We start from the raw sequence: 26,777 nt of genomic DNA, 5'->3' as shown, positions 1-26,777 counted from the left end.
GTGTTAGTCCTTCAGCTCCACCATCCAGGTAACTGAGGTAAATTCAGTTGAGATAAAGATGCTTAAATTTCATTGTAGCATGCTAAAGATGAATGGCTGTGAAGCAGCAAATATGGGTAGACTCACATTCTCTTTGGGTTTTTTCTTTTCATTAAAGAGAAAAGAAATATAAGAAAAGAAAGGATAAACTCCAAAAACAAAATGCTCGCCTCTCAAAAGAGGGAGAATTCCATTACAGGGAGGATGGATCTCGCGTTGTCTTCGAACTCTGGATTCTTAACATTTCATCCTGAAAGTGTTCTTTTAAAGAATAAACCTAGTACTGGTTTCTACTAATTTACTTTGAAAGGCAGCCTGTTTTGTGTCTTCTTTTAGGTAAGAGGTGTCGTATGATGCACAATCAAAAGAAACGGCACCTTTTCTCTCCTTCAACCCAGCAGTGGCCTAGGTGGGACTGTGGAACTCACCTTTCAGTAACATAAGCTGTATATGATGAACCCCGCATGTGATGGATCATGTCATAAATATCTCACGTATCAGGTGATCTTAGACCTCCAATGAAAGTGGATAACTAGAACAAATGGTCTACATTTAACTGTGGCCAATTGCATGGTTAGGACTTAGGATCATCCAAAGGGAGAGATTTTTGGGGTCTTGACCATCCACAAACGAGTTCACCATATGAACAGTTTAATAACCAAAAGCCGGGCCGCGCATGTTAATTGGGCAAAAAAAAAAAAAGCTCGATCAAACAGTTTGGATCACCAAGAGGTAGTATATCTCTTCTTTAGTTAAGTGCTGCTTGACTAGACAATTAATCATGACTGTGTCATAGTTATGAGAAATGCCTTCTTAAGCCTTACAAGAATAAATGGCAGAAGAGCAAACATTTTCTTAACACCGTTTAAAATATAAAAAGAGCTTTGAGGAAGAGCAAAGATGAGTAACCTGCCCAGCAGCTGATGCATGGTTCTTATTCATAATAGCATTAACTTCAGCATGACAGACATACCTGCAACAGATCAAGGAAGAAAAATAACAATGAAGTAATCAGCAAAATCATGTACATGATTATAAAGATAAAAAGGGGAAAAATATCGACTGAGAATCCAACATCACCAAATAAGAAGCTGCAGAAAATACGTGAATAATTAATATCCACAGCTAACAGGATGTTTGATACCTTTGGGAGCAAGCATGGTGTAGAAAAATGTTCAAGCTAAAATATAAATTCCTGAACTCCACTCTTGCTAATTTTCTTGACAAACAGTAGGGCAGCTTCAGCTGAAGGACATGGCAGTTCGCCCTCTCATGGAACAGTTAAAACCACTTCAATTAGAGTGGGTTCATCTGCTGCATTGTTACATTCTCTAGCATAGAAGCCTTATTCATGGGTAAGCTGGGATTGAACCTGTGACCTCAAGGTTGAAGCTTAGAGCACCATCCAATTGAGCAATGAGCTCAACCCCAACATAGAACTATGGAAGAGGGTCAATGCAATGACGGTCAGGTCATGCAACAAAATGTGGTCTATTATGCTAATCTGACGCATAAATCCAAAATAAGAGTATAAGGTCTGCTTATTTATTTGCCAACCTACAAGGTCGTGTACATGACATCTTCCATGGATCTATTAGAGAAGAGAGTAAATTCCATGGATCATTGGAAAAGGAAACATGTCAGCATCAACCAGATACAAATAAAGAACGGACTTTGAAGGAGATGCATCAGTATGACTTACGGATATTTTGTCTCCAATGGGTCTCCAGTCCTAGATTTCTGAAATATGAAAAGAAAGAAAAGGATGCATTAGGGAATACCTATGAAAGAACAAATCATCAAGTTAAATGGGTAAACTAACCTTTGCCCACGGAAGTTCATCATCTGCACAACCTCTTGGAAATCCATTGTAGCCGATTCCTAGCTACATGAAAACTAGAATGAGAACCATAAACACCAAAGAGGAAATTCATTTGTAAAGGACTGTCACCATCATCAGCCCCACATATTTAGGAAGAGAATTTTTATTATACATGACCAGCATTTTGAACAGTGTACCACTAATTTCCAATTCAAACAAGTGGGTTCCATGATAGGTAACAAGATCTCAGGTCTGGATGGAGAATGCCCCAAAATATCCTGGATTGGAAGATCCCAGTGACCATTATTAAGACCTTTTTTCAGTTCAGAATGGAAACATTGCTGCATGCCTTATTAACTTTCTATCCGTAGGCTGCAAATGGAAAGGTGACTATTGTCCTATCGAATAGAATTTTGAGGGACAGTCGACCCCAGCCGGGATACAACAAACCAATGTTCCAGCTCAGTGAACGATGGGCGTCCCCATTTTCTAATTAAAAACCCATGCATATTGTGCAAAGATGTGGACCACGATCGTATAATTCCTTGTTTAGAAATTTATGTTATAACTGTAATTAGCAAATGCAAATGATAGACATGCAATAAAGTAATTCTTCTTTTATGAGGTGCACTTTCTGCTACTAAAATGGCTTTGCATATCTACCTAGAGAAAGCACAAGGCAAATTTAATTAACAAAAAAAAATTATATATCTTGAATAGAGACTCCATTCGGAGGAAATGAAATTATGTTGTGCACAATTTGGAATAGAGAATGAAATAACTAAATAAATAAATAAGCCATAAGCTGTTTCATAAATGCAGCTTGTAACAACACTCTCCAACTTACTAGTGAATGTGCAATAGTGACTGGAAGTGTTTATAAACTGTCCTAAATTTGGACTTCAAATTTACAATTGTGCATAAAATACAACTCAAATTTGACCTAGAAGAATTAATCTATCTATTTTGAGTCAATTATTGTAGAGACTCAACCAGCTCATATAATTTCGACAGATGCACAGCCACGTTCAGAGACCAAACCTTACTCACAAGGCCATCAGATCAAGCCAAAGCCTAAGTAATGCAGGGGCATTTTCACACCGGGCTCGAGTGGGGTAGCCTGTGGGATGTGGGGACACACTCGGGGTGGGTGACCCATGTGATTTGGCGCTCACGGGAGAGATCTCGTGATGTAGGACATGAAAATTAGATATCATGTGCAAGATTTCAAGCTTTAGATTATAATAATTTAGAAACAATCACAATAATTCCACATCCCAAATAAAATCAAGCATTCAACAAGGGGAATCTACGAGGGTCCAAGCCTACACATGTTAGGGCTGAATCAATTAAAAATTATAGACCAAACAATGCTCAAAGGATAGTAGATTCATCCACACATGCAAAGGATTATTTCTAAATCCAAGGGATTCTCACGTTTCAATTCAGGAAAACCTAAGGTTTCAAAAGTGGAATAGAACTTGGGGATTTAAGATGATCTAAGGTTAGGGTTATGGAAACACGGCGAAAGAAAAGTGAAATAGAGACGAGAGGGAACCTGTGATCAGCCCGCACGTGAGGACAGCATACCGACTTGACGCACGTGCTTTCCATGTCTTACATCATAAGGCCTGGTCGGCCAGGGATGGGCCACCTTGTCTCCAAATTTCAAGTCAAACGGATGATCGGTTTGAACACGGTGCCCCGTCAAAATTTCAACCCTCCTGCAGGGCCATATTCTAGAAATTTGTTGTAGGGGAAAAATTAGCTGCAATCGTGGGTGGATTTGATGAGGGGATGGTTGTAGGAGATGAGGAATACGGAGGGTAGGAGATGGGGGCGATTTGGGATGGGTGTGCCTTCGCACCACGGTAGTTAGCCCTTCGAAAAAAGGAGGGTTTCGCACCCAATTAGGTTTCCACAACTCAGAGAATTAGAGAAGCAGAAAAACGCAGAATTTTGTTAATCATTTTCACTGAAAAAAACCCTATAAAGGGTTGCCTATTTATAAGAAAAACCTATACCCTAAAAGCCGCACCATGTGCGTATACTATTACTTAAAGACGAAGTAATAAAAAATAACAACTAATCAATGCAATTTAAACCATTCATGATATTCCTAATAACGGTAATAAGCAAAACTCAAAGTCCTAGGTCACCTAAAGTAGTGGGCCACGATCATGAGATCTAATAATGGGATCCACATGATGATCGGGTCCACCCCAAGGAACCAAAACACAGTCCTCTAACTAGGAGGCTCTCCATGGATGTCGTCATCGATCTAAATCGAAGGTGGGGCCCTCCTTGCGTACGTGCGTAAGGGGGGCGTGCGTGTCTGCAAGATATCTCCATCAACTCTCCCTAGCTGCGAAGATTTCGCCACCAGCGAAACAAAACTCCTGAACCACTCCAAGATGTCAGGATCAAGTCTCTGAAGCTCCTCCTCAGTGAGCCACGTACTGTCTGAAGCTGGGCGTGGCTTCCACTTGACCAGGAACTTTTAAAATCCGTCATCTGACGTCGTATTATCTGATGGTCCCGAATATCCTATCTCCTCTGTGGGTGTGGGAAGGGTAGGCATGGGCGGTAGAGGCTGGGAAGATGGATCGGGAAGGGGCTATGGATCAAGGGAAAGGTCTACGGAATCAGGATGGTTAGGTGACAGGCTGGACAATGTATCAGTGGTCCCCTAAAAAGGAACTATATCCTCCACATTGAATGTAGAATTAATTTTCATGGAAGGTGAAAGATTTACCACATACGCATTGAGACCATTTTGTTTTATAATTTTGAAGGGTCTAGCATTACGCGCGTGTAATTTACGAACGACCCCCTGAGGGTACCGCTCAGGCCTAATGTAGACCATCACAGAGTCCCCTACATTGAACTCTTTGAAACGTTTATGTTAGTCTGCAGAAAATTTGTAATGTTCATTACTAGTATTGATCTTTTGCCTAATTTCTTGATGCAATGAATGAATATGATGTGCAAAGGAATCTGTAAACTCTGATGGCCAATGGGACAGGGACATAAGAACAAGATCAATAAGCTTCCTAAGTTTATAATCAGTAACGACTTCAAAAGGACTTAAACATGTAGATCTATTGGCAGAACTATTAAATGCAAACTCGGCGATAAGTAGTGCAATGTCCCATATCCTGGTGTGCTCCCCCACTAAACACCTGAGCAAATTTCCCAGACTCCTATTGACCACCTCAGACATTTTTAGTGGAGTCGCCCCAGGGACTAAATCAATAGCATGTTGTATATCCCTAATAAGGAGAAGCTCATCCGGTAGATCATCGAGGACATCACGAAACTCATCTACTACCGAAATGGCCTCAGTGGGTAACTCTGCACTAGCCTCTGGTGCACTTTCTCTAGCCACAAGAGCGTACACCATCGAATTCGACTCAGTTACTTGCTCAAAGTCTTTAGTATTTAGAATATAGAGAGGCTTAGACTTAGACTTCGATTCCTCAAGCAACCTCAAGTGATAAGAGAAAGGGATGTATTTTTCCTTAAGAGTTTCTTTCATTTCTCCTCAATGGACTATTGGGGGTTCCCTCAACCTTTCTTTCTTTTGCTACACAGCAGCCCAAAACCTCTTTACTTGATCCACAAGCTTCATCTTGGCAAATCGGACTCGACGAGCATCCGACATGTCGTACCACTCAAAATAGTGGTCCATATCCGCCAACCAATCTAGAAAAGCTTTAGAGCCCAAGTGGCCATTAAACGTAGGGGCATCTACTCTAACTCCCTTGAGGAGTTGCGCATCTGGGTCATAATGATCATGATGCCCCTCGCGGGGTGGGTGCACAGGTGTACGCCTATGTCTGTTTCTTTGGTCACCCTCATTCCCTTGTTTATCCTCCTGACCACCTGCTTGAGATTGGGCATCTTCCTCAATAGCAGGGTTTGCCCGGGTAGAGGTCTCTAGTTGGATAACGCGCACATTAAGCTGATCCCAGCGTTGGTTAATACGTTGTTCCAAGCACCTACCCAAAGACTTAAACTGTTGGGTTATGTTGTCCATTGACTCTTGTAATTGCCCCATGTTTAGTGCAGGGTGCAACCCAAAACTGCGACCAGTAAGTGTGGACATACAACTACCCACTCAACTCAAAGGTCCTCTAATGCAACTATATGCGTCTAAATAAGACTAAATGCTCCTATAGGACTGTACATGAGGGAAACTACGCAACGCTCCTAAAATTCCAGCAACATAACTGTCCAAACAGTTTGTTAACAAAAAATTCAGCAATGAAAATTGGGAAATTTCTGACAATAGAAAATTCAGCAGTCTATGTTGTGAATAATGGGTCCTAAACAACCCTATATGATGAAATTTAATACAAAATAAACGCAAGTAGACTAAACCCTAAACATGCAATGCAATCCTCTATGAAAAACCTAATCTCTGATACCAAATTTGATGCAGGACATGAAACTTAGATATGATGTGCAAGATTTCAGGCTTTAAATCATAATAATTTAGAAACAATCACAATAATTCCACATCCCACATAAAATCAAGCATTCAACAAGGGGAATCTACGAGGGTCCAAACCTATACATGTTAGGGCTGAATCAATTAAAAATTATTAGACCAAACAATGCTCAAAGGATAATAGATTCATCCACACATACAAAGGATTATTTCACAATCCAAGGGATTCTCACGTTTCAATTCGGAAAAACCTAGGGTTTCAAAAGTGGAATAGAACTTGGGGATTTGAGATGATCTAGGGTTAGGATTATGGAAACAAGACGAAAGAAAAGTGAAATAGAGACGAGAGGGAACCTGTGATCAGCCTGCATGTGTGGACAACAAACCGGCCTGGCACACGTGCGTGGATGGCAACCCGCACGTGTGTGGGGCCCACGAATCTGAAATCGGCCAGCTAGGGCCTGGTCGGCTAGGGATGGGCCACCTTTCCTCCAAATTTCAGGCTAAACGGATGATCGGTTTGAACACGGTGCTCCCCCAAAGTTTCAGTCATCCTGCAAGGCCAGATTCTGAAAATCTATTGTAGGGGAAAGATTAGCTACAAACGTAGGTAGATTTAATGAGGGGATAGATGTAGGAGATGAGGAAAACGGAGAGTAAGAGATGGGGGCGATTTGGGATGGGTGTGGCTTCGCACCACGATATTTAGCCCTTCGAAGAAGGGAGGGTTTCGCACCCAAGTAGGTTTCCACAACTCAAAGAATTAGAGAAACAAGAAAACGCAGAATTTAATTAATCATCTTTAATGAAAAAAAAACCCTACAAGGGGTTGCCTATTTATAAGAAAAACCTATACCCCAAAAGCTGCGCCATGTGCACATACTATTACTTAAAGATGAAGTAATCAAAAATAGCAACTAATCAATGCAATCTAAACTGTTCATGATGTTCCTAATAACGGTAATAAGCAAAACTCAGTCCTAAGTTACCTAGGATAGTGGGCCGCAATCATGAGATCTAATGATGGGATCCACATGATGATCGAGTTCACCCCAAGGAACCAAAACACAGTCCTCTAACTAGGAGGCTCTTTATGGATGTCATCATTGATCCAGATCGAAGGTGAGGCCCTCCTTGCGTACATGCGTTAAGGGGAGCGTGCGTGTGCGCGAGATGTCCCCATCATCTCGTGTTCGAGACTCCTCACCGGAGGAGATTAATGCACATTTCACACCGGGCTCGAGTGGGGTAGCCCGTGGGATGCGGGACACACTCAAGGTGGGCGGCCCATGTGATTTGGGGCCCACGAGAGGGGTTCGGCCGAGGTCTTAACCGATGAGATGTGGGGCTTGGGCTATGAGATAAGGAGATTAATTCGCCATACTCTAACAGTTCGAGCTTTTAGAGCAAGTGGTTAATTGTCCTGCATCAAATTGATATCAAAGCAGAAGGTCTCGTATTCGAGACTCCTCACCGAAGGTGATTAATGCAAGGGCATTTTTACACCGGGCTCGAGTGGGGTAGCCCGTGGGATGCGGAGACACACTCAGGGTGGGTGACCCAAGTGATTTGGGGCCTATGAGGGCGGTCTTATGTTCGAGACTCCTCATCGAGGGTGATTAATGCGCATTTCACACCGGGCTCGAGTGGGATGTGGGGACACACTCGGGGTGGGTAGCCCATGTGATTTGGGGCCCACGATGGGGGTTTGGCCAAGGTCTTAACCCATGAGATGTGAGACTTGGGCTATGAGATAAAAGGATTAATTCGCCATACTCTAACAGTTTGAGCTTTTAGAGCAAGTGGTTAATTGTCCTGCATCACCAAGTAGAAGCCCATTTGGCTCCTGTTGTCATTCATACTAGCAGCTCTTCAATTGTTTTGATATAGAAGTGGTTCATCATTATTCTCTTCTCAGGAGTCATCAAGACATATAGGCATCATCAGAGACTTTGCGTAAAATGATGTTTATCTTGCTAAGTTCCCAACAAAATATTTTCAGCAACCAGTAATATTCTGATTTTTCAAACTAACCAAGTATTATTCCATTTTGACTGACCAAGCATGCCCCAACCTACAGAAACAATACAAACAAAGTTAGTTATGAAGTTGCTAATTTAATGCTGCTACCACTGAGTATAAGCAGAACAATACATTTGAAGCATAAGCAACACAGATTTATAGAATCTTAGAGTTACTGTTAGGACTGTTTCCAATGTTGCATTTCGCATATGGAGGAATATGAGTTAAAAAAAAATTAAAAGTAATATATATATATATATATAAAGAGTGAAAATTTGTACCGAACAGAGCAAAAGAAGCACAGAGGAGACTCAAAACAGAATAGGAATGACCTTGGACAATTATAAAAGAACACATACTTTTGAAGAAATGGCTACAATAATATGTATATGGTGAAGAAAATAGCAGCTACAAAGGCTCACATTATTGTACCATTGATACAATGAGAAGTCGCAGAGTGCTTTATGTTGTTAACTAAACATGGACACTCCACTTTATAAAAATTTGTCATTTCCGACACCCATGTGAAGGAGACAGATGGAGGCATGCAGCTACTGGAGAAATTCCTTAATTCATCTTTACTCTTGTATTTTAGCAGTATTTTATACTATTCATATACTTCCTAACACATGTCTATTATGTAAATGCGTCATTTAAATACTATTGGCAAGCAACTGCTGTCAATGTGAGATCTGCCACGGACAATACCACAGCCACAGTGGCTAACATGGAGTATGTGTACTGACATGGGTGTGTACTAACAATCTAACCGTTAAAAAATAATAATAATAAATAAATACCACAGCCATAGTAGAAGATGAAGGGAGATGTTTGGTGGAGCAGGCTGCCAATTGTAATTTGTAAACCTTTTTGAACTAAACTTTACATAATTATAAACTTTCAATATCATTACTTATTTGTATAGAGATGTGGCATGTTGGGTTTTCTAGTCTTCCTTGACACCAGCACATGTATCCATGTCCAAGTTAGTTTGCTTGTCATCAAGCTATCTAAAGGCATGCACACTGAAAAAGCGATTGATTGCTTTTGTGCAAACCTTCACTAATATGATCCATACATAATTAAGCAAGCAAGCATGACATAGTTGTTCCAAAGCTTCATTGCTTAGGCACTGGTCACTTTTCTTCGGCTTCTGTCATTATATAATCCATAGATCAATGTCAACTAGCAAACCCAAAAAACTGGGAAAAGGCCATGATGATTATGATGATGACGATGATGATTGATCTATTCAACCAACAAGGTGATGTTGTATTGCTTAACAATTTATGCCAACTTGATCCAAGGGGTCAGGGCCTTCACGGTGTTTTATCAAGTCAACTCACCAGACACCATACTAGACCCCGGTACTTGTCGTACCCATAAAGGTAACATAATTTCTAATGATCATAGCTACCTTGATGCACAAGAGGATGTGATTCCTCAAGGTTAAATGATACATCAGATTCCAAGGCACCTTGGCAACAATCTCCCACACAGTCAGTCCTACTCTGGAATTTACTCCCAATCCTGCTTGTGAATCTTTTAGGGCCAACCACCAACTAACACTATCGTGATTGGCATTAGAACACCTCTAACTCGTTCAAGTTCTTACTATTTGCAGATTTTCGTCATACTTAAATCAGGATATTCTAAATTTCAACATAAACAGACATTCTACAAGTTATTTTATCGATTTTATTAAATAAAAGACACATAATATAAACACATGGTATTTTTCTACAAACACCTCATGGGGGTATTCCTGCTATCAAAAATTTTGAGAACATTGCTCCCCATGCCAGAATCTGCTCCTACTCATGTAATAAAAAGATGAAACACTATAATTTGCATGCAGCTGTGGAATCCCAAGAACTGAAGATGGCGAATAGAACTTCTGCTACTGCCATCATCTCCTCAAACAGTATAGTTAGTACAGCCTTCACTCAAAACACAGTGCAGAGGTGGGTATGAGCATTTGAGTGGCACTATCAAAAAAAAAAAATTGGTGAACATTTCCAACAAGGCCTCTGATGTGGACCCAATCCAAAATCAAGCACTGATGCTCCCAACTAAATTGTGTAAGGTTTATGTTTCATGAAAAAAAAAGAAACTATGTCAGCATTAGAAGCAACACTGAAGAGACATCAAAGAGCATAGCAAAGATCATTGGGAGGAAAATGAATGGTCTATTGCAAGCTTGATTCTTTCAGGGATCAGAATACATTATCTGTGCGTGCACAAGTCAGGATAATATTATGGATATTAGTGGAAGAGGAATCATCCCAAGCCATAGTAAACATACGGTTTACTGATGCTTGTGATTTCATGCATGTGGACCATTGTTTGACAATCCAGACTGATCTAAACTCTGGACGGTCAATTCCCCGATCCTTCAATCTTTGGAACTTTTTTGTTCATTTGGACAGTTAATGCATCTTTCCTAACCATCCATTTTTAGGCCACTAATTGAAGGGTTAGGATCTTCCAGTATGGAAGAATTTGAGAGCAACCCTCATTTACAGTAGGGCCATCAAGTCTATGGTCTGGTAACACAAAATGGAATTGATAACATCAGCAAACTGCATGTTTCCTGAGGCTTAAGACCCTAAAATTCTTATGCCATACCTGCCTATTGGGATCCTTAGAACGCTCGGCTGAAAGAAAGGCAATGGCCATGAAATAATCATCCCACGACAAATATCTGAGAGCAACAGCAATCAACATAAAGATGGAAAAAAGGATATGGAAAACAGGAAAAAATAAATAAATAAATTTTTACTTCCATGATAGCCCTAGAAATAATATAAGAGAAGGATGTTCTCCTCTCCTGTATAACAGGTAGAAAGCAATCCTCTACAGCTTCTTTACCATACAAATGAACATATGTGAGGTGATCCTGGCAGCCCATCTGGTGGCCTTGCATGGGGCCCAAAGAATAGCACCTCATGGACAATCATTACCATCCAATCAATTGAGTTTTTCCCATTGAAGACAGAATTTGTCCATTTGGGTCAATTGTACGTCTGATATTTTGAGTCATGGGTCCCATGACCCATGCATGGAATTGACCAGATCAAGAAGGTGTGCAATGTATGGTTCCTATGTGCCGCGATGGATAGAAAATGGCCTCACATTAAGAGGGCATCTAATGCCTCCATTGTTGGAAATGGAGGGTAGAGAGGGGTAGCGCGACCAACCCTAGTGGGGCCCACCACTACGTGAATTTAAATATGATATGCAAGATTGCGGGCTTAGATCACACCAATTCAGAAACAATCACACAACTTCCACATCCCACATGAAAATCCAAACATTCAATTAAAGGGGAATCTATGCGGGTCCAAGCCGACACAGGCTAGGAATGGACCAATAAAATTATAAACCAAACAATGTCAAAGGGAAATAAAATCAACTACTCATGCATAAAAATCAGTCCCTAATCCAAGGGATTCCCTAATTTCAATTCAAGGAACCCTAAGGTGATAAAAAGGGGCAAATCAATTAGGGATCATGTAATATAGGGTTAGGATTCATGAAAAAACGGCTATGAGAGGATAAAAGAAGATAAAAACCTGAACCAAAAGATGATCCCGCGTGTGGACAGCAACAATGGTCCAGATGGACGTGTGTGTGATCCCGGCCGCACGTGTGTGGGGCCCACTATTCAGAAAAAGGCCACCTTGGCCCTGGTCGGCCAGGGATGGACTCCAAAACCTCCAAATTTCAGCTCGATCCGATGTACGGTTTGTGCGTAGTGCTCCGCCAAAGTTTCAGCTCGCCTGCGGGCCGAAATCTGGAAACCTGCTGTAATGAAGAAATCTGATGCAACAAAAGGACAAATTCGAAGTACGGAGGGTGAGGGAAGATGGAAAAAAAGGTGATGGAAGATGGGGGTGAATGGGGATCGATGTGGCTTCGCACCACGGTAGTTAGCCCTTCGAAAAGGGAGGGCTTCACACCCACTTTTGAATTCTTCCACAACTCACGAAGAGAGCAGAAAAATAAAGCAGGAATTTTTTTATTAACTTCAATGAATGAAAAGAACTACAAGGGGTGCCTATTTATAGGGAGAAATCCTATACTCAAAAACTCGCACCATGTGCGACACCTATTACTTGGCGATGAAGTAAACTAAAATAAAAACCAAACAAGAAAATCTAAAGCGTTCACGATGTTCTAAATAATAACAATAAGCAAAACTTAAAATATAAAACCAATCCGACGAGTGGGCCACGATCATGAGATCTCATGGTGGGCTTTTCTTGACTATCGGGCCACTTTTCTGAACCAAAACTTGTCTTCTAGCTAGGAGGCCCTCCCTGGACGTCGTCATCGAGCCAGATCGATGGTGGGGTCCTCCTTCTGCGTATGTACGTGCGTAGGGGTGGTGGTGTGCGGGCGTGCGTGTGCACGATGTCCTCATCAACTCTCCCATTGGCCGAAGATTTCGCCATCGCGAAATAAAACTCCTGAACCGCTCTAGGATGTCTGGATCAAGTCTCTGAAGCTCCTCCTCAGTGAGCCACGTGCTGTCCGAAGTTGGGCGTGACTTCCATTTAACTAGGTATTTCTGAAACCCGCCATCCGACGTGGAAATTATCTCATGGTCCAAGATATCCTCTATTTCCTCTCTGGGTGTGTGAAGGCTAGGTATGGAAGGCAGAGGCTGAGATGAAAGGTCGGGAAGAGGCCATGGATCAAAGGGTAAGGTTGGGACATCAGGATGGGTGGGCGAAGGGCTGGACAAAGTATCAGTGGTTCCCTGAAAAGCAACTAGATCCTCCACGTTGAATGTGGAACTAATTCCCATGGAAGGTGGAAGATCTACCTCATACGCATTGAGACCGTTTCGCTTTATAATTTTGAAGGGCCCAGCGCTACGCGCGTGTAACTTACGAACGGCCCCTGGAGGGTACCGCTCGGGCCTGATGCAGACCATCACAGAGTCCCCAATATTGAACTCTTTGAAACGTCTATGTAGGTCTGCAGAACATTTGTAATGCTCATTACTAGTAGTGATCTTTCGCCTAATTTCTTGATGCAATGAATGTATGTGATGCGCAAAAGACTCTACAGACTCTGATGGCCTATGAGACAATGACATGGGGATAAGATCAATAGGCTTCCTAGACTTATAACCAGTAACAACTTCAAAAGGACTTAGACCTGTGGACTTATTGATAGAACTATTGTATACAAACTCGGCTATGGGTAGTATGGCGTCCCATGTCCTGGTATGCTCCCCTACTAAACATCGAAGTAAACTCCCTAGGCTCTTATTAACCACCTCAGTCTGGCCATCGATCTGAGGGTGGTAGGCAAAAGAAAACTGGAGCCTAGTATTCATCATGTGCCATAGTGTCTTCCAAAAGTAACTCATGAATCTCACGTCACGGTCAAACACTATGGTTTTTGGTAACCCATGCAGTTTGACAACCTCACTAAAGAACAGCTTGGCAACATGAGAGGCGTCGAAGGTCTTAGAACAAGGAATGAAGTAGGCCATTTTAAAGAAACAGTCCACGACAACGAATATGGAGTCATGCTTTCGAATAGTCTTAGGAAGTCCAAGCATGAAGTCCATACTGATGTCCTGTCAAGGGATGAATGGGACTGGCAAAGGTGCATATAATCATGTATTCTGTTTCCTCTACTTTACCAGTTGACAAGTACGGCATTGCCCTATAATTTTGGCCATGTCCCGCATGAGGCTTGGCCAATGAAATTTATCCTCCACTAGGGCAATGGTCTTGTCACGACCGAAATGACCTGCAACCCCCCCTAAATGTAACTCCCAGACAAGAAAATCGTGAAGGGAGGTGCGTGGTATGCACAAGCGGTCACTCCTAAACAAATATCCATCCAAAATCAAATACTCACTGTTAGCTCCTGACGGACTCTCTAATAAAGACATATACACAACCCCAAAATCTAGAAACTCAGAATACTCTTCTTTGATGCGCTCAAGGCTCGTAACTTCAACGTTCATGGAGTTGAGTAATGTGACTCGACAACTCAACGCGTCGGCAGGCTTATTCTCTACACCGGCCTTGTGCTTAAGCACAAAAGTGTACTCTTGAAGGAATTGAACCCATTTAGCATGCATGGGGCTCAATTTCTTTTGAGAGTTCAAGTATCTTAAGGCCTCGTGATCTGAGATCAAGACGAATTCTTACGGTAACAGGTAATGTCGCCAATGGCGTAGTGATTGCACTACCGCGTAGAATTCCTTGTCATAGGTGGAATATCTTTGCTTCGCCTCATTCAGTTTCTCACTAAAAAAGGCGACAAGATACCTTTCCTGATTAAGTACTCCTCCTATGCTGACTCCCGATGCGTCACATGCGACTTCAAAAGCTTTTGAAAAATCTGGACGCGTAACTGGAGCTTCGGTCATCTTGACCTTTATCTCCTTGAAGGCCTTCGAGGCGGCCTTTGTCCACTGAAACTCTCCCTTTTTTATGCAGTCCGTGATGGGAGCCACAATGGAACCGAAGCCTCGAATGAACCGCCTATAAAAAGTGGCTAAGCCATGAAAGCTGCGCACCTCATGAATATTGCGGGGTTCGGGCCAATTAACGATGGCCTTGACCTTCTCGGGATCCGCCGATACGCCCTCAGCTGACACAATAAAACCTAAGAAGATCACACTACTAGACAAGAACGCGCACTTCTTTAGGTTGGCATACAACTTCTCGGCCCTAAGGATCCCACAAACCTGCCTCAAATGGTTGAGGTGTTGCTCCTTAGTCATGCTATAAATCAAGATATCATCAAAGTATACGACCAAGAACTTCCCCATGAAGGGTCTCAACACTTGGGTCATCACACGCATGAAAGTGCTTGGGGCATTAGTTAACCCAAAAGGCATAACTAGCCACTCATATAGCCCATCCTTCGTCTTGAAGGCCGTCTTCCACTCATCACCAGGGCGTATACGGATTTGGTGATACCCACTTTTGAGGTCGATTTTTGAGAAGATAGTAGCATTAGCCATCATATCTAGCATGTCATCAAGACGCGGTATGGGAAATCGATACTTGATTGTAATTTTGTTGATGGCCCTACTATCAACACACATCCTCCATGTGTCATCCTTCTTAGGTGTAAGAAGGGCGGGCACGGCACACGGACTCATGCTCTCTCGAATGAAACCCTTCTCTAGGAGTTCATCAATCTGCCTCTTCAACTCAGCATGCTCCTTCGGGTTCATTCTGTAATGTGGGAGGTTTGGTAGAGTTGCCCCAGGGATTAAATCAATGGCATGCTATATATCCCTCATAGGGGGAAGCTCATTCGGTAAATCATCAGGAAAAACATCACGAAACTCATGTACTACCTGAATGGCCTCAGTGGGTAACTCTACGCTAGTATCTGGTACACTCTCCCTAGTCACAAGGGCGTATATCATCGAGTCCGCCTCCGTCTCTCGCTCAAAGTCTTTGGCATTCAAAATATGGAGTGGTTTGGACTTGGACTTCGACTCCTTCACTTCTTTTGGGCCGCTCACACCACTCTGTGTGGTGAACTCCTTTCCAGTTGTATTCTTGGGTGGTAGAGGATTTAGCTTGACCTTCTTGCCCTCAAACCAGAATGTACACACATTTGAACGACCAAATATGGTAACATCCCTGTCATAGAGCCACGGCCTACCCAGAATGACATGGCCCACATCCATAGGAACAACATCACACCAAATTGTGTCTTTATAAGATCCGAACTGAATAGGGACAAGACAGCGGTGCGAGACTGGAATGGATGTTTCATCAACCCAGGAGACTCTATAGGGCTGAGGATGGGCTTCCAGCTTCAAGCCCAAACGACTCACAGTGCTAGTGGATGCCACGTTGGCACAACTACCACTATCCACGATCATCTTACAGCTCTTTTCCCCACATTTTGCATAAGTGTAGAAGATCGTGTTGCGGCGCCAGTCATCAGTGTTCTTGGCTTGAGCTAGGGCGCAACGCACAATTGCGAGGGTCAAAGACTCTTGTGCTCCCTCTTCCTCATCACTAGGGGTTCCGACTGGCTCATATTCCTCCTCCTCACTATCACTCTCTGGGGGCACTACTTCTACTTGCCCATCAATAAGGAGTACTTTGGTGCCCTCTCTCGTGCCGCACTGGTGAGCAAAGTGACCAAACCCCTGACACCTAAAACACCTAGTGGCCCCACTTCCACGTGAACTAGACCCGACAATCTCTTTACCCTTATCATCCTTAGGTCTGGGCTGAACATTAGAGGAAGGTTTGTTTTGGAATCCCGTGTTAGGTCTAGCCCCAGAGGGGTTGGCCTTAGCACCGGATTCGCGAAAGTCAAACCGCCTTCCCACAGATGCTTTAAGGTATTGCTCGACATCTAACACTACTTGGTACAACTGTTCGATAGTGTCTATGTCTTTGGCGAGCAATTCTCTCCTAATGTCAGGACGGAGGCCCATTTTAAAACGAGCAAGGGTGAGTACGGGGTCCTCATCAACCTCACAGCGGGTCGAGTACTCTTCGAATTTCTCAATATAGTCAACAACACTCATGGAACCCTGTCGAAGAGACTGCCACTCCTCAATCAACCGCATGCGATAAGAGAAAGGGAGGTACTTCTCTTTCAACGTTTCTTTCATTTCTCCCCAATGGACTATTGGAAGTTCCCTCGCTCTTTCTTTTTTTCGCTCAACCGTCGCCCAAAACCTCTTTGCTTGACCCACAAGCTTCATCTTGGCGAATCGGACTCGTCGAGCATCCGACATATCATACCATTCAAAATAGTGGTCCATATCCGCCAACCAATCTAAAAGAGCTTTAGGGTCCAAGTGGCCATCAAAAGTAGGGGCATCTACCCTAACTCCCTTGAGGAGTTGTGCATCTGGGTCATATTGATCATGATGTCCCTCACGGGGTGGGTGCACAGGTACGCGCCCATGACCAGCTCCTTGGCCGCCTCCATTCCTTGGTCTAACATCCCGACCAACTGCCTGAGATTGGGCATCCTCCCCAGTGGTGGGGTTTGCCCTGAAGGAGGCCTCTATTTCTTCGAGACGTTTATCTATGTGTTGTTCCAAATGCTTATTCAAGGACTCAACTTGCTGGGCTAACTTGGCCACTGTTTCTTGTAGTTGCTCCATGTTTAGTGTGGGGTGCAAACCGAAGCCGCGACCCGTACGTGTGGGCATACACTGACTTGCTCAACCTAAGGACCTGCTATGACAACTATATGCGTCTAAAAACTAAATGACCCTACGAGACTCTATATGAAGGAGACTACACACTGTTACTAAAATTCATCTATATATGATGGACTGAATGCATGAAGGACTCAAACAAACTAAACCCTAAATATGTGGTGATGCGAGATTCATCCTGTTTGATAGCCCATTGAGTTAGTGATGCAGGACATGGAAAATTAAATATGATATGCAAGATTGCAGCCTTAGATGACACCAATTCAGAAACAATCACACAAATTCCACATCCCACATGAAAATCCAAACATTCAATTAAAGGGGAATCTATCCGGGTCCAAGCCGACACAAGGTTAGGACTGGACCAATAAAATTATAAACCAAACAATGTCAAAGGGAAATAAAATCAACTACTCATGCATAAAAATCAGTCCCTAATCCAAGGGATTCCCTAATTTCAATTCAAGGAACCCTAAGGTGATAAAAAGGGGCAAATCAATTAGGGATCATGTAATATAGGGTTAGGATTCATGAAAAAACGGCTATGAGAGGATAAAAGAAGATAAAAACCTGAACCAAAAGATGATCCCGCGTGTGGACAGCAACAATGGTCCAGATGGACGTGTGTGTGATCCCGGCCGCACGTGTGTGGGGCCCACTATTCAGAAAAAGGCCACCTTGGCCCTGGTCAGCCAGGATGGACTCCAAAACCTCCAAATTTCAGCTCGATCCGATGTTCGGTTTGTTCGGTGTGCTCCGCCAATGTTTCAGCTCGCCTGCGGGCCGAAATCTGGTAACCTGCTGTACTGAAGAAATCTGTGACAAGAATAGGACAAATTCGAAGTACGGAGGGTGAGGGAAGATGGAAAAAAAGGTGATGGAAGATGGGGGTGAATGGGGATCGATGTGGCTTCGCACCACGGTAGTTAGCCCTTCGAAAAGGGAGGGCTTCACACCCACTTTTGAATTCTTCCACAACTCACGAAGAGAGCAGAAAAATAAAGCAGAATTTTTTATTAACTTCAATGAATGAAAAGAACTACAAGGGGTGCCTATTTATAGGGAGAAATCCTATACTCAAAACTCGCACCATGTGCGACACCTATTACTGGCGATGAAGTAAACTAAAATAAAAACCAAACAAGAAAATCTAAAGCGTTCACGATGTTCTAAATAATAACAATAAGCAAAACTTAAAATATAAAACCAATCCGACGAGTGGGCCACGATCATGAGATCTCATGGTGGGCTTTTCTTGACTATCGGGCCACTTTTCTGAACCAAAACTTGTCTTCTAGCTAGGAGGCCCTCCCTGACGTCGTCATCGAGCCAGATCGATGGTGGGGTCCTCCTTCTGCGTATGTACGTGCGTAGGGGTGGTGGTGTGCGGGCGTGCGTGTGCACGATGTCCTCATCGGGGCCCACCACTTGGTGTGGCCCCATGTATGGGGGCCTATATAACCTCTCCATTCTCTCATTACTTACTCTCTCCCTCACATTCTCTCACCCTTCCCTTTGCAAAAGCCACGCTCCCTTGTATTGTGAAAAAGTTGCACTTCCTTGTTCTATGGAAAAGTTGCACTTCCCTATATGCGCAGCCACATCATCCTATTACACAGCCGCGCTAACATCTATGGTGAGGGAACAAGGGTATGAGGTAAGATATATATTATGTGGAGCCCGTTCACTCATAAGTTGAGTGGAACCGCATCATTGGCATTACCACTTCCACTACCGAATCAGGGATGTGAATTGCGTGTCTTCCCGTGTGTGCTTGACTTGAGTGGCAAGGTATTCAAAAACAGTTACGTAAAGGTAACAGCCATAACCATTACACGTTACGGGGCCGAAACAGTTGTAACGGCCGTTATAGGAAAAACTACCCATAACAATTCATAACAACCCCATAATGGTGTCGAAATAGGTTTTTTCATAAATACAAAAAAGGTCGTAACGGCCCGTATCAAAACGGTAACGGCGGTGGCCGTTACCGCCACCGTTACCGTTATGGAACACCTTGTTGAGTGGGCCACCGGGTATCATGTTTCCGCTCCCCGAATTGGTTGTGTAATCATATTGCTCAATCCATAATAACAATAAAATTAAATAATAAATGTCACGCGCTCTGCTTGCATGCCCACCAGTGGTATCAAAGGACATCGACACGGTTCCAACCAAAAGAGATGACGAAGTGGCTTGCCGACGCACTTTTTTATTGTTCACATTGTGGTACATGCGTTAGTTTTATTAGTGTGGCATACGAGTGCCAATTGCAACACATGTGCGCATAGTGGCATCGCGTACAGTGGCATTGTGTATAGTGGTATGATATTGGTGCATTACGAAGTAGTTAAGTTTTTATATGCACGTAGTGGCATTGCATTACTTCATTGTGCGGCTATTTATATTTAATGTGTGGCATGTTTATTGTGGGCGTCACCTGACCATTGACACAGAAGGAATGCTTTTCTTCCGACTTTGATCGTTTTTGCTACGCCCAATCGGATAAATGAAAACTTTTGAGCCATACCCACAATGACCATACTACCCTGGTGTCAATTGGTTTGTGTAATGCCTACTTGGACCCTTTTAAACCACTGATGATGATTGTGCATGATATTTAATATTTAGTGTCTCAAATGTATTTCTTGATTGACTTAAATAGGGCCCTCTCTCCCCTGATGTAGTAACTAGAAATGGCATCCAAATCCATTGATCTCTTAAGAGGAGAAAAGTTTGACGGAAATAATTTTGACAACTGGTGCAGAGATCCATCAGAATATTGCTAGATGAAGAAAACGTATTGTATATGTTAAAAACTATCAGGAAAAAGCCAGAGATAGAGGATGAGGATGTTCCCATAGGCAACTTGAAACTCACTCAACATAAATACAAAAAGTGGAAGAAAAATAATAGAACTACCAGAAACATCTTACTCAGTTCCATGCACAAGGACCTGATTGCCACGTACGAAGTCCATAAGACCGCTAAGCAAATGTGGTATGCCCTAATTGAATCATATGCCAAAATATCGGATGTTAAGATTAAGACAATGCAAATGTGATTTACTGCGTATAAGATACCAATTGGGTGCACCATTGGGGATCACATTAGAAAATGGAATAAATTATTATTGAATTGAGGAATATAAGCTGCCCTCTGACTGAAAATCATAAATTTATTACAACGTTTCAATCTCTCCGAACTCATGGTCCCACATTAAGGATATTCAAAATCACAATGAAGCAATCAAAACTTTCAAAGACTTGGTCCATCATCTAGAATAGGAGGTTGGGTCCAAGGCTATCCAGTTTAGTAGCAGTGCAGTTTATGTCGCTAAAAGCAGTAAGAAAGTTGATTGGTCGAAGAGAAGAGATTCAAATTCAGGCAGGCAGAAATGGCAAAAAAATCCACTAATCTACCCTATTGACCACCAACTCCTCATTTCCATCCACATTCACCTTGTTACTAGCATCAACCACCCCAAGATCAGCCATACCCATCTCAAAATCATATGTACCCACCTAGGCTTCATCCAATGAAACCTCCATAGCAATCTTGAACTCGTGATATGTATACAAAACCCTCGCAGTTAAGGAGGGATAATAGGAAAAGACACGGGATAGGCCGATAGGGTAACGGTTCAGGTTTTATGTGGAAAATAAAGCCATTGGGCAAGGACTTTCCCCGAACATAAAATGGTAACCTTTTCTCCACCTATTATTTGTGTTTGCATAGAAGTGTTGATGACTGACTTAAACTTCAATGAATGGATTATGGATTTAGGGGCCACAAGGCATGTGACAACGCATAGAGAAGGTTTTGTGGATTTTCAAACCATTCCACTTGGAAGTCATGAGTTGTACATGGAAACAATGCATCAGAGGATGTCATTAGGGTTGGTACCTATTGCCTGGAGTCGAAGATAGGGCATCCACTATTTTTTGAAGACACCCTTTTTGCCCCTAGGATGAGAAAAAATCTGATATATGTCACGTGCTTAGTAAAAGAGAATTTTGATGTAAGATTTTATAAAGCCTGGCTCTCATTAAAGAGAAACAATACAATACTTGCTTAGGAAGAATTATATGGAGACTTGTTTAAGTTAGAAGTTGTAAATAGTTTTTCATTAATGTCAAGCAACTCATCTTTTGTAGGTGTATCTAATGCTAGTGTTATATCCAAATCTATTAAGTGGCATAACAAATTGGGCAATATAGGAAAGGATCGAATGACCAAGTTAGCGTGAGATAGATTATTAGGAACATTATCTAAAATAACATTATCATTTTGTGAAAAATGAGTGTCAAGAAAAGCGATCAAGAAACCGTTCCCTAAAGCAGTTAGATCTATAGAACTTTTGCAGATTATACATAGCAATATATGTGGACTTCTAAACATTCGAGTTTGAAATGGCTACCAATATTTTATAACCTTTATTGATGATTACTTGCGATACGGTACAATGTATCTGATTTCTCAAAAGCCAGAAGACCTTGATTATTTTCAAAAATATAAATCGAAATTTGAAAATTAGCTGGATAGAAGGATCAAAGTGTTGAGAACAGATAGAAGTGGAGAATACACATTAGATATCTTTAAATTATATTCTGAAAATTGCATTGCTCGACAGTACACCATGCCGTATACTCCTCAACATAATGGTGTAGTTGAAAGAAGAAATAGGACATTACTGGATATAGTCAAATCTATGATGGCTCATGCAAATCTACCGACCACCTTTTGGGGAGATGCTCTGCTTACAGTTATGTATGTGTTGAACAAGGTTCCTTCCAAATCCATTCCCAAAACACCTTTTGAGTTGTGAACTGGTAGAAAACCACTATTGAGCAACTTGCCTCTAGGGGGTTTGATGGATAATGTCTTAATCCCTACTCCGAATAGAAGTAAGATAAAAGAACTATTAAGTGTATCTCCATCGAGTATCCTGTCCATTCAAAAGGATATGTGTTAGTGTACGAAGACCATAATAGATGAATTGAAATCGAATCCTAAGATGTAACATTTGTAGAAGATATGTATCCTAGCAGAAAGAAGCCCAGAATAGAAATAGGACTCTATGAGATGCCAGATGTTGTTCAAGGAAGTGAGAGCAGTCGTCCTAGCATTGATCATCAAGGCATTCCTACAATTCGTGAGGATAATAGAAGCGCATTATCTAGTCTATCCAAGTTGCGACGTAATTTGCATGGCAAAATCCCTAAAAAAACAATTTCAGACAGAGGGTGAGTCGTACTCTTATATCGTAGTTAATGAAGATGAACCTTATTCATACCAAGACGCATTGGCATCCCTAAACTCTGGAGGGTGGATTTTTGCAATGAATGAAGAAATTGATTCTATGAAGAAAAATCATGTTTAAGAGTTATTTGATCTTCCCGCTGGCAATAAAGCAATTGCAAATAAATGGGCATTCAAAATCATGAGAAAGGTAGATGGTTCCATTGATAAGTACAAAGACCATCTAATAGCCAAAGGTTTTACATAAGTGGAAAGTGTTGATTATGAAGAGACTTTCTCACCCGTGGCTAGATTTACATCAATTTGTATGATTTGGCAATTGTGACCTATCTTAATTTGGAATTATATCGGATGGACTTAAAAACTACTTTCTTGAATAAAGATTTACAGGAAGACAATTATATGGAACAAACCGTGGGATACACTGAGAAAGATCAAATGAGCAAACTGTAAGCTCTTGAAGTCTATTTACGGGCTGAAACAATCATCAGGGTAATGGTATATGAGATTTCATGATATGATCACTTCCTATGGATTTTCTATGTGTGAAGAAACCCATTGTGTATATATATGAAGTGATTTGTGAGACACTTTCTGATATTATCCTTATATGTTGATGATATCTTATTAGAAGGCAATGATATAGGAATGTTGCTTTCAACGAAAGAGTGGCTATCTTCGAATTTTGAAATGAAAGACTTTGGTGAAGCAAATTTCATACTAGGGGTTAAGATTATCAGGGACCGCTCGAAGAAGTTTTGGGGCTTATCGCCGGCATCCTACGTTGAGAAGATACTAGAGCATTTCAGAATGCACAATTCCAAGCCAGTTGAAACCTCGATCAATAAATACTCCAAGTTGAATAAGAGAGTGTGTCCCTAGTCTGATGTTGAGAAGCAATCTATGTCATTTGTGCTCTATGCTAGTGCGATAGGTAGCCTTATATATGTCATGCTATGTACTAAGCTAGATATATGCTATGCCATGGGGCTTATGAGTCGATGTCATGGTAATCTAGCCCAAGCACATTAGCAAGTAGTCAAAAGGATTTTCCACCACCTGCGAAGAACAAAGGAATATGTGTTGTATTATCACGGCACCGAGTTAGGATGAGGAAGCACGATGAGGTACGATTGCCTTCTATAGTGATGCAGAAGATGAGGCAACATGGGGCAGAATTACCTCCAATCATGACTATATGTATGTATCCTTGACATGTTGGAAAGGTTCAATGAATCTTACACATATTAGTGCTTATTAGCATGAAATTATCACACAGTTGATAGACTTAGGTGACTAGAGATGAGACTCTTAAAGTCGAATGACATTCACAATGGAAGATGAGGTTAGGAGCCGTTGAGCTTGTTAGACAGCTCACGCAGGACCTCTGTCTCCTAGTGCTGTCATGGCCTGTATTTTGCCAGGTTAGGAGTTATTAGGCTAAAACTCACATGCTTTAGAAGGGACCTCTATATGATAAGGTTAGGAGTTGTTGAGTTGGTACTCACGTACTTTAGGCAAGACCTCTATGTGATGAGGTTAGGAGTTGATGAGCTAGTACTCACGTGCTTTACCTACATTCTCAAAGTGTTGAGTTGGACTCCGCTCCAGGACCAATTTAGCTACCGGTACCTGATTCTATCTAATCAGTGCATTGTGCAAGCAGGCTGGTCTCCTAGGTAACCCTTGTACCCTCAGCTACCCACCTTTGCATATAGCAGGATGGGATTGAATGTTACTTTAGCGTACAGTACAAAGGTCGTGATTGATTCGGCCGGGGCGCATTGCTAGGAAAGCAGCTTGATCGATTCTAAATTTCGTAGTTGCGTGGGAAAGATCTCTTAGCAACGACACCAGGTTCTTAGGACCATGATTATGCATTTTGAGACTTATCGGTTGCGGCATTATCAAGTTTTAAAAAGATGACTTGCAAACTTATTTTTGAAATTATATTATATGTAAATAAATAATTTATTTTTGAAAAAAATTCAAAGAATGTTTGTAAAGAATTAGTGATTTGAACTCAATAACAGTGAAAGATACCTCATTTCAACACTGAGGTCTTGGTATCGATCCCTAGTGGGGGTGGCTAACGGTGAAGTGTGAACTGACAAGCTAACCAAAAAAAAAAAAAAAAAAAACTCGATAAAAGGATAAGTGTATATGCTAGCATAGCGATCCTAGATCGGGGATTGTCTCCATCTGGTATGGTCTTGTGGGTCTATTGTATGCCTTGGAGAGCTTGGGAGGTTATGCGCTAGTGAAGTGGTCGCTTAACATACAAACACCTGTATATAGAGACATCAGTACCCCGGCTGGTCCCACGTCCTCGATTCTTGCTCTATGCATACAATGTCAGTCAATGTTGCTGAAGTGGATGCGGCTAGTTGTGTTCTCCACTATGAGGTTGAATGGGAGATATTGGAAATGGAGGAGAGAGAAGGGTAGTGCGCCAACCCCTAGTGGGGCCCACCACTTGGTGCAGCCCCACATATGGGGCCTATATAACCCCTCCTCCCTTCTCTCATTACTTACTCTCTCCCTCACATGCTGCCACCCTTCCCTACTTTGTAGAAAAGTTGTACTTCCCTATATGCGCAGCTACATCATCCTATTACAAGGTCTCACTGACATCTAAGGTGAGTAAACAAGGGAATGAGGTACGATATATGTGTTATGTAGGACCTGTCCACTTGCAAGTTGAGTGGGACCATGTCATCAGCATACCACTTTCGTCATCAAATCAGGGATGTAAATTGGCTTGTCTTTTCCACATGTGGTTGATTTGAGCAGGCCACCAGATATCCTGTTTCAGCTCCCTGAGTCACTTGCATAATCGTATCGCTCAGTCCATAATAATAATAATTGCCACATTGTCCGCTTGTGCGCCCAACATCCAACGCACAAAATTTCCATGCCTCTATATCACTTACCTTCCACTTGGCAAATGTGCATGATGTACCTTACACCTGGCACATGTGTATGATGATCCAGACCATGCATCCACCGGCTCTACCATTGATTAGCCACTGACCAAAAATTGCCACGATCTTAGTATCCTAACTATCTAGCAAGTGAGTTTTTCCCAACTGAATGCAATCGTGTTTTTTTTTTTTTTCATTTAGAGCCCAATTGTACCATTAATTAGAGAAATGGGATCAGCCAAACAACATCATTTTAGATATATGAGCCATCCATCATTGGGCCTGCTAAATGAACGGCTCTGGTCACATCCACGTGTAACAGACAGATCTCGCAAGCATCCAGAGGCACTGGATCTGATCCCCATATTAATATGAACATAAATCTAGCAATTACTAGAAGAAAACCAAAAGAAAAAGAAAGGGGAGAGAGAGAGAGAGAATCTTACCCTTTTCGTTTGGATGGATCAAAAGGGCACTGTTTTGGGGGTTTTTCAACGATGTCGTTGAGTGTCGACGATGATGATTGGAGGCAATGGAATGAGGGTTTTTTGTTAGGATTGAGAAAGAAACGGATTGCGATTGCAGATGCAACCGCGCCAAACATGGCAGCGGTTGAAATTAGAGCTAACTCTCTTGAATTCATTGTCACCTTCTGGAATACTGAAGAAAAACCCTAACCCTAACAGAGAGAGAGAGAGACTGAGATTCTCTTTTTCCAGAGAGAGACTGAGACGCCCTTTTTCCCGCGTCCGACGGGAAAATAGCCCGCGAGAAATTTGAGTTGCTTTTAAATCGACCAATAGGAAAGCGTCTTTCATTTGGGCTTTTGCTGTGGTGGGCCCATACGCCTCTGACTCCTGCGAATCCCTATCCGGTGTTTGCCCCAGAAAAGCCCATTTGTTGAAATGTGATGGGTCACATCATTGCAGACCGCATTTAATGCTGTAGTACGGACAATATCAATAATGATGTGAACCAATGGTTCACAATTAGAGGTGTACGCGGGTACAGCTACCTCGCTCGGATGGACGGGAAAAACTCAACTCGTCTTGGATTGGAACTATGTTTGAG

The 26,777-nt window shown here is 42.1% G+C and overlaps 1 protein-coding gene across 2 annotated transcripts in view; it reads right to left on the bottom strand.

The window, feature by feature from the left end:
- LOC131239493 (uncharacterized) overlaps window positions 1–26,488 on the bottom strand; it is a 29,731-nt gene extending 3,243 nt beyond the window's left edge. Inside the window, exons 1-6 of one of the 2 annotated variants that reach the window (XM_058237219.1) lie at window positions 26,153–26,488; window positions 10,965–11,040; window positions 8,349–8,388; window positions 1,862–1,920; window positions 1,742–1,779; window positions 949–1,012 (exon numbers count right to left, since the gene is read on the bottom strand). In XM_058237219.1, coding sequence (XP_058093202.1) covers window positions 949–1,012; window positions 1,742–1,779; window positions 1,862–1,920; window positions 8,349–8,388; window positions 10,965–11,040; window positions 26,153–26,349 — 474 coding nt within the window. In that variant the 5' untranslated portion in view covers window positions 26,350–26,488. The remainder of the gene's footprint in view (window positions 1–948; window positions 1,013–1,741; window positions 1,780–1,861; window positions 1,921–8,348; window positions 8,389–10,964; window positions 11,041–26,152) is intronic. The other variant, XM_058237218.1, reaches the window with a different exon arrangement.
- Window positions 26,489–26,777: the final 289 nt, after the last annotated feature.

The sequence above is a fragment of the Magnolia sinica genome, chromosome 3 (genome assembly GCF_029962835.1).
Source record: "Magnolia sinica isolate HGM2019 chromosome 3, MsV1, whole genome shotgun sequence".
Taxonomy (NCBI): Eukaryota; Viridiplantae; Streptophyta; class Magnoliopsida; order Magnoliales; family Magnoliaceae; genus Magnolia; species Magnolia sinica.
This window is presented reverse-complemented; position numbering and strand designations above follow the sequence as displayed.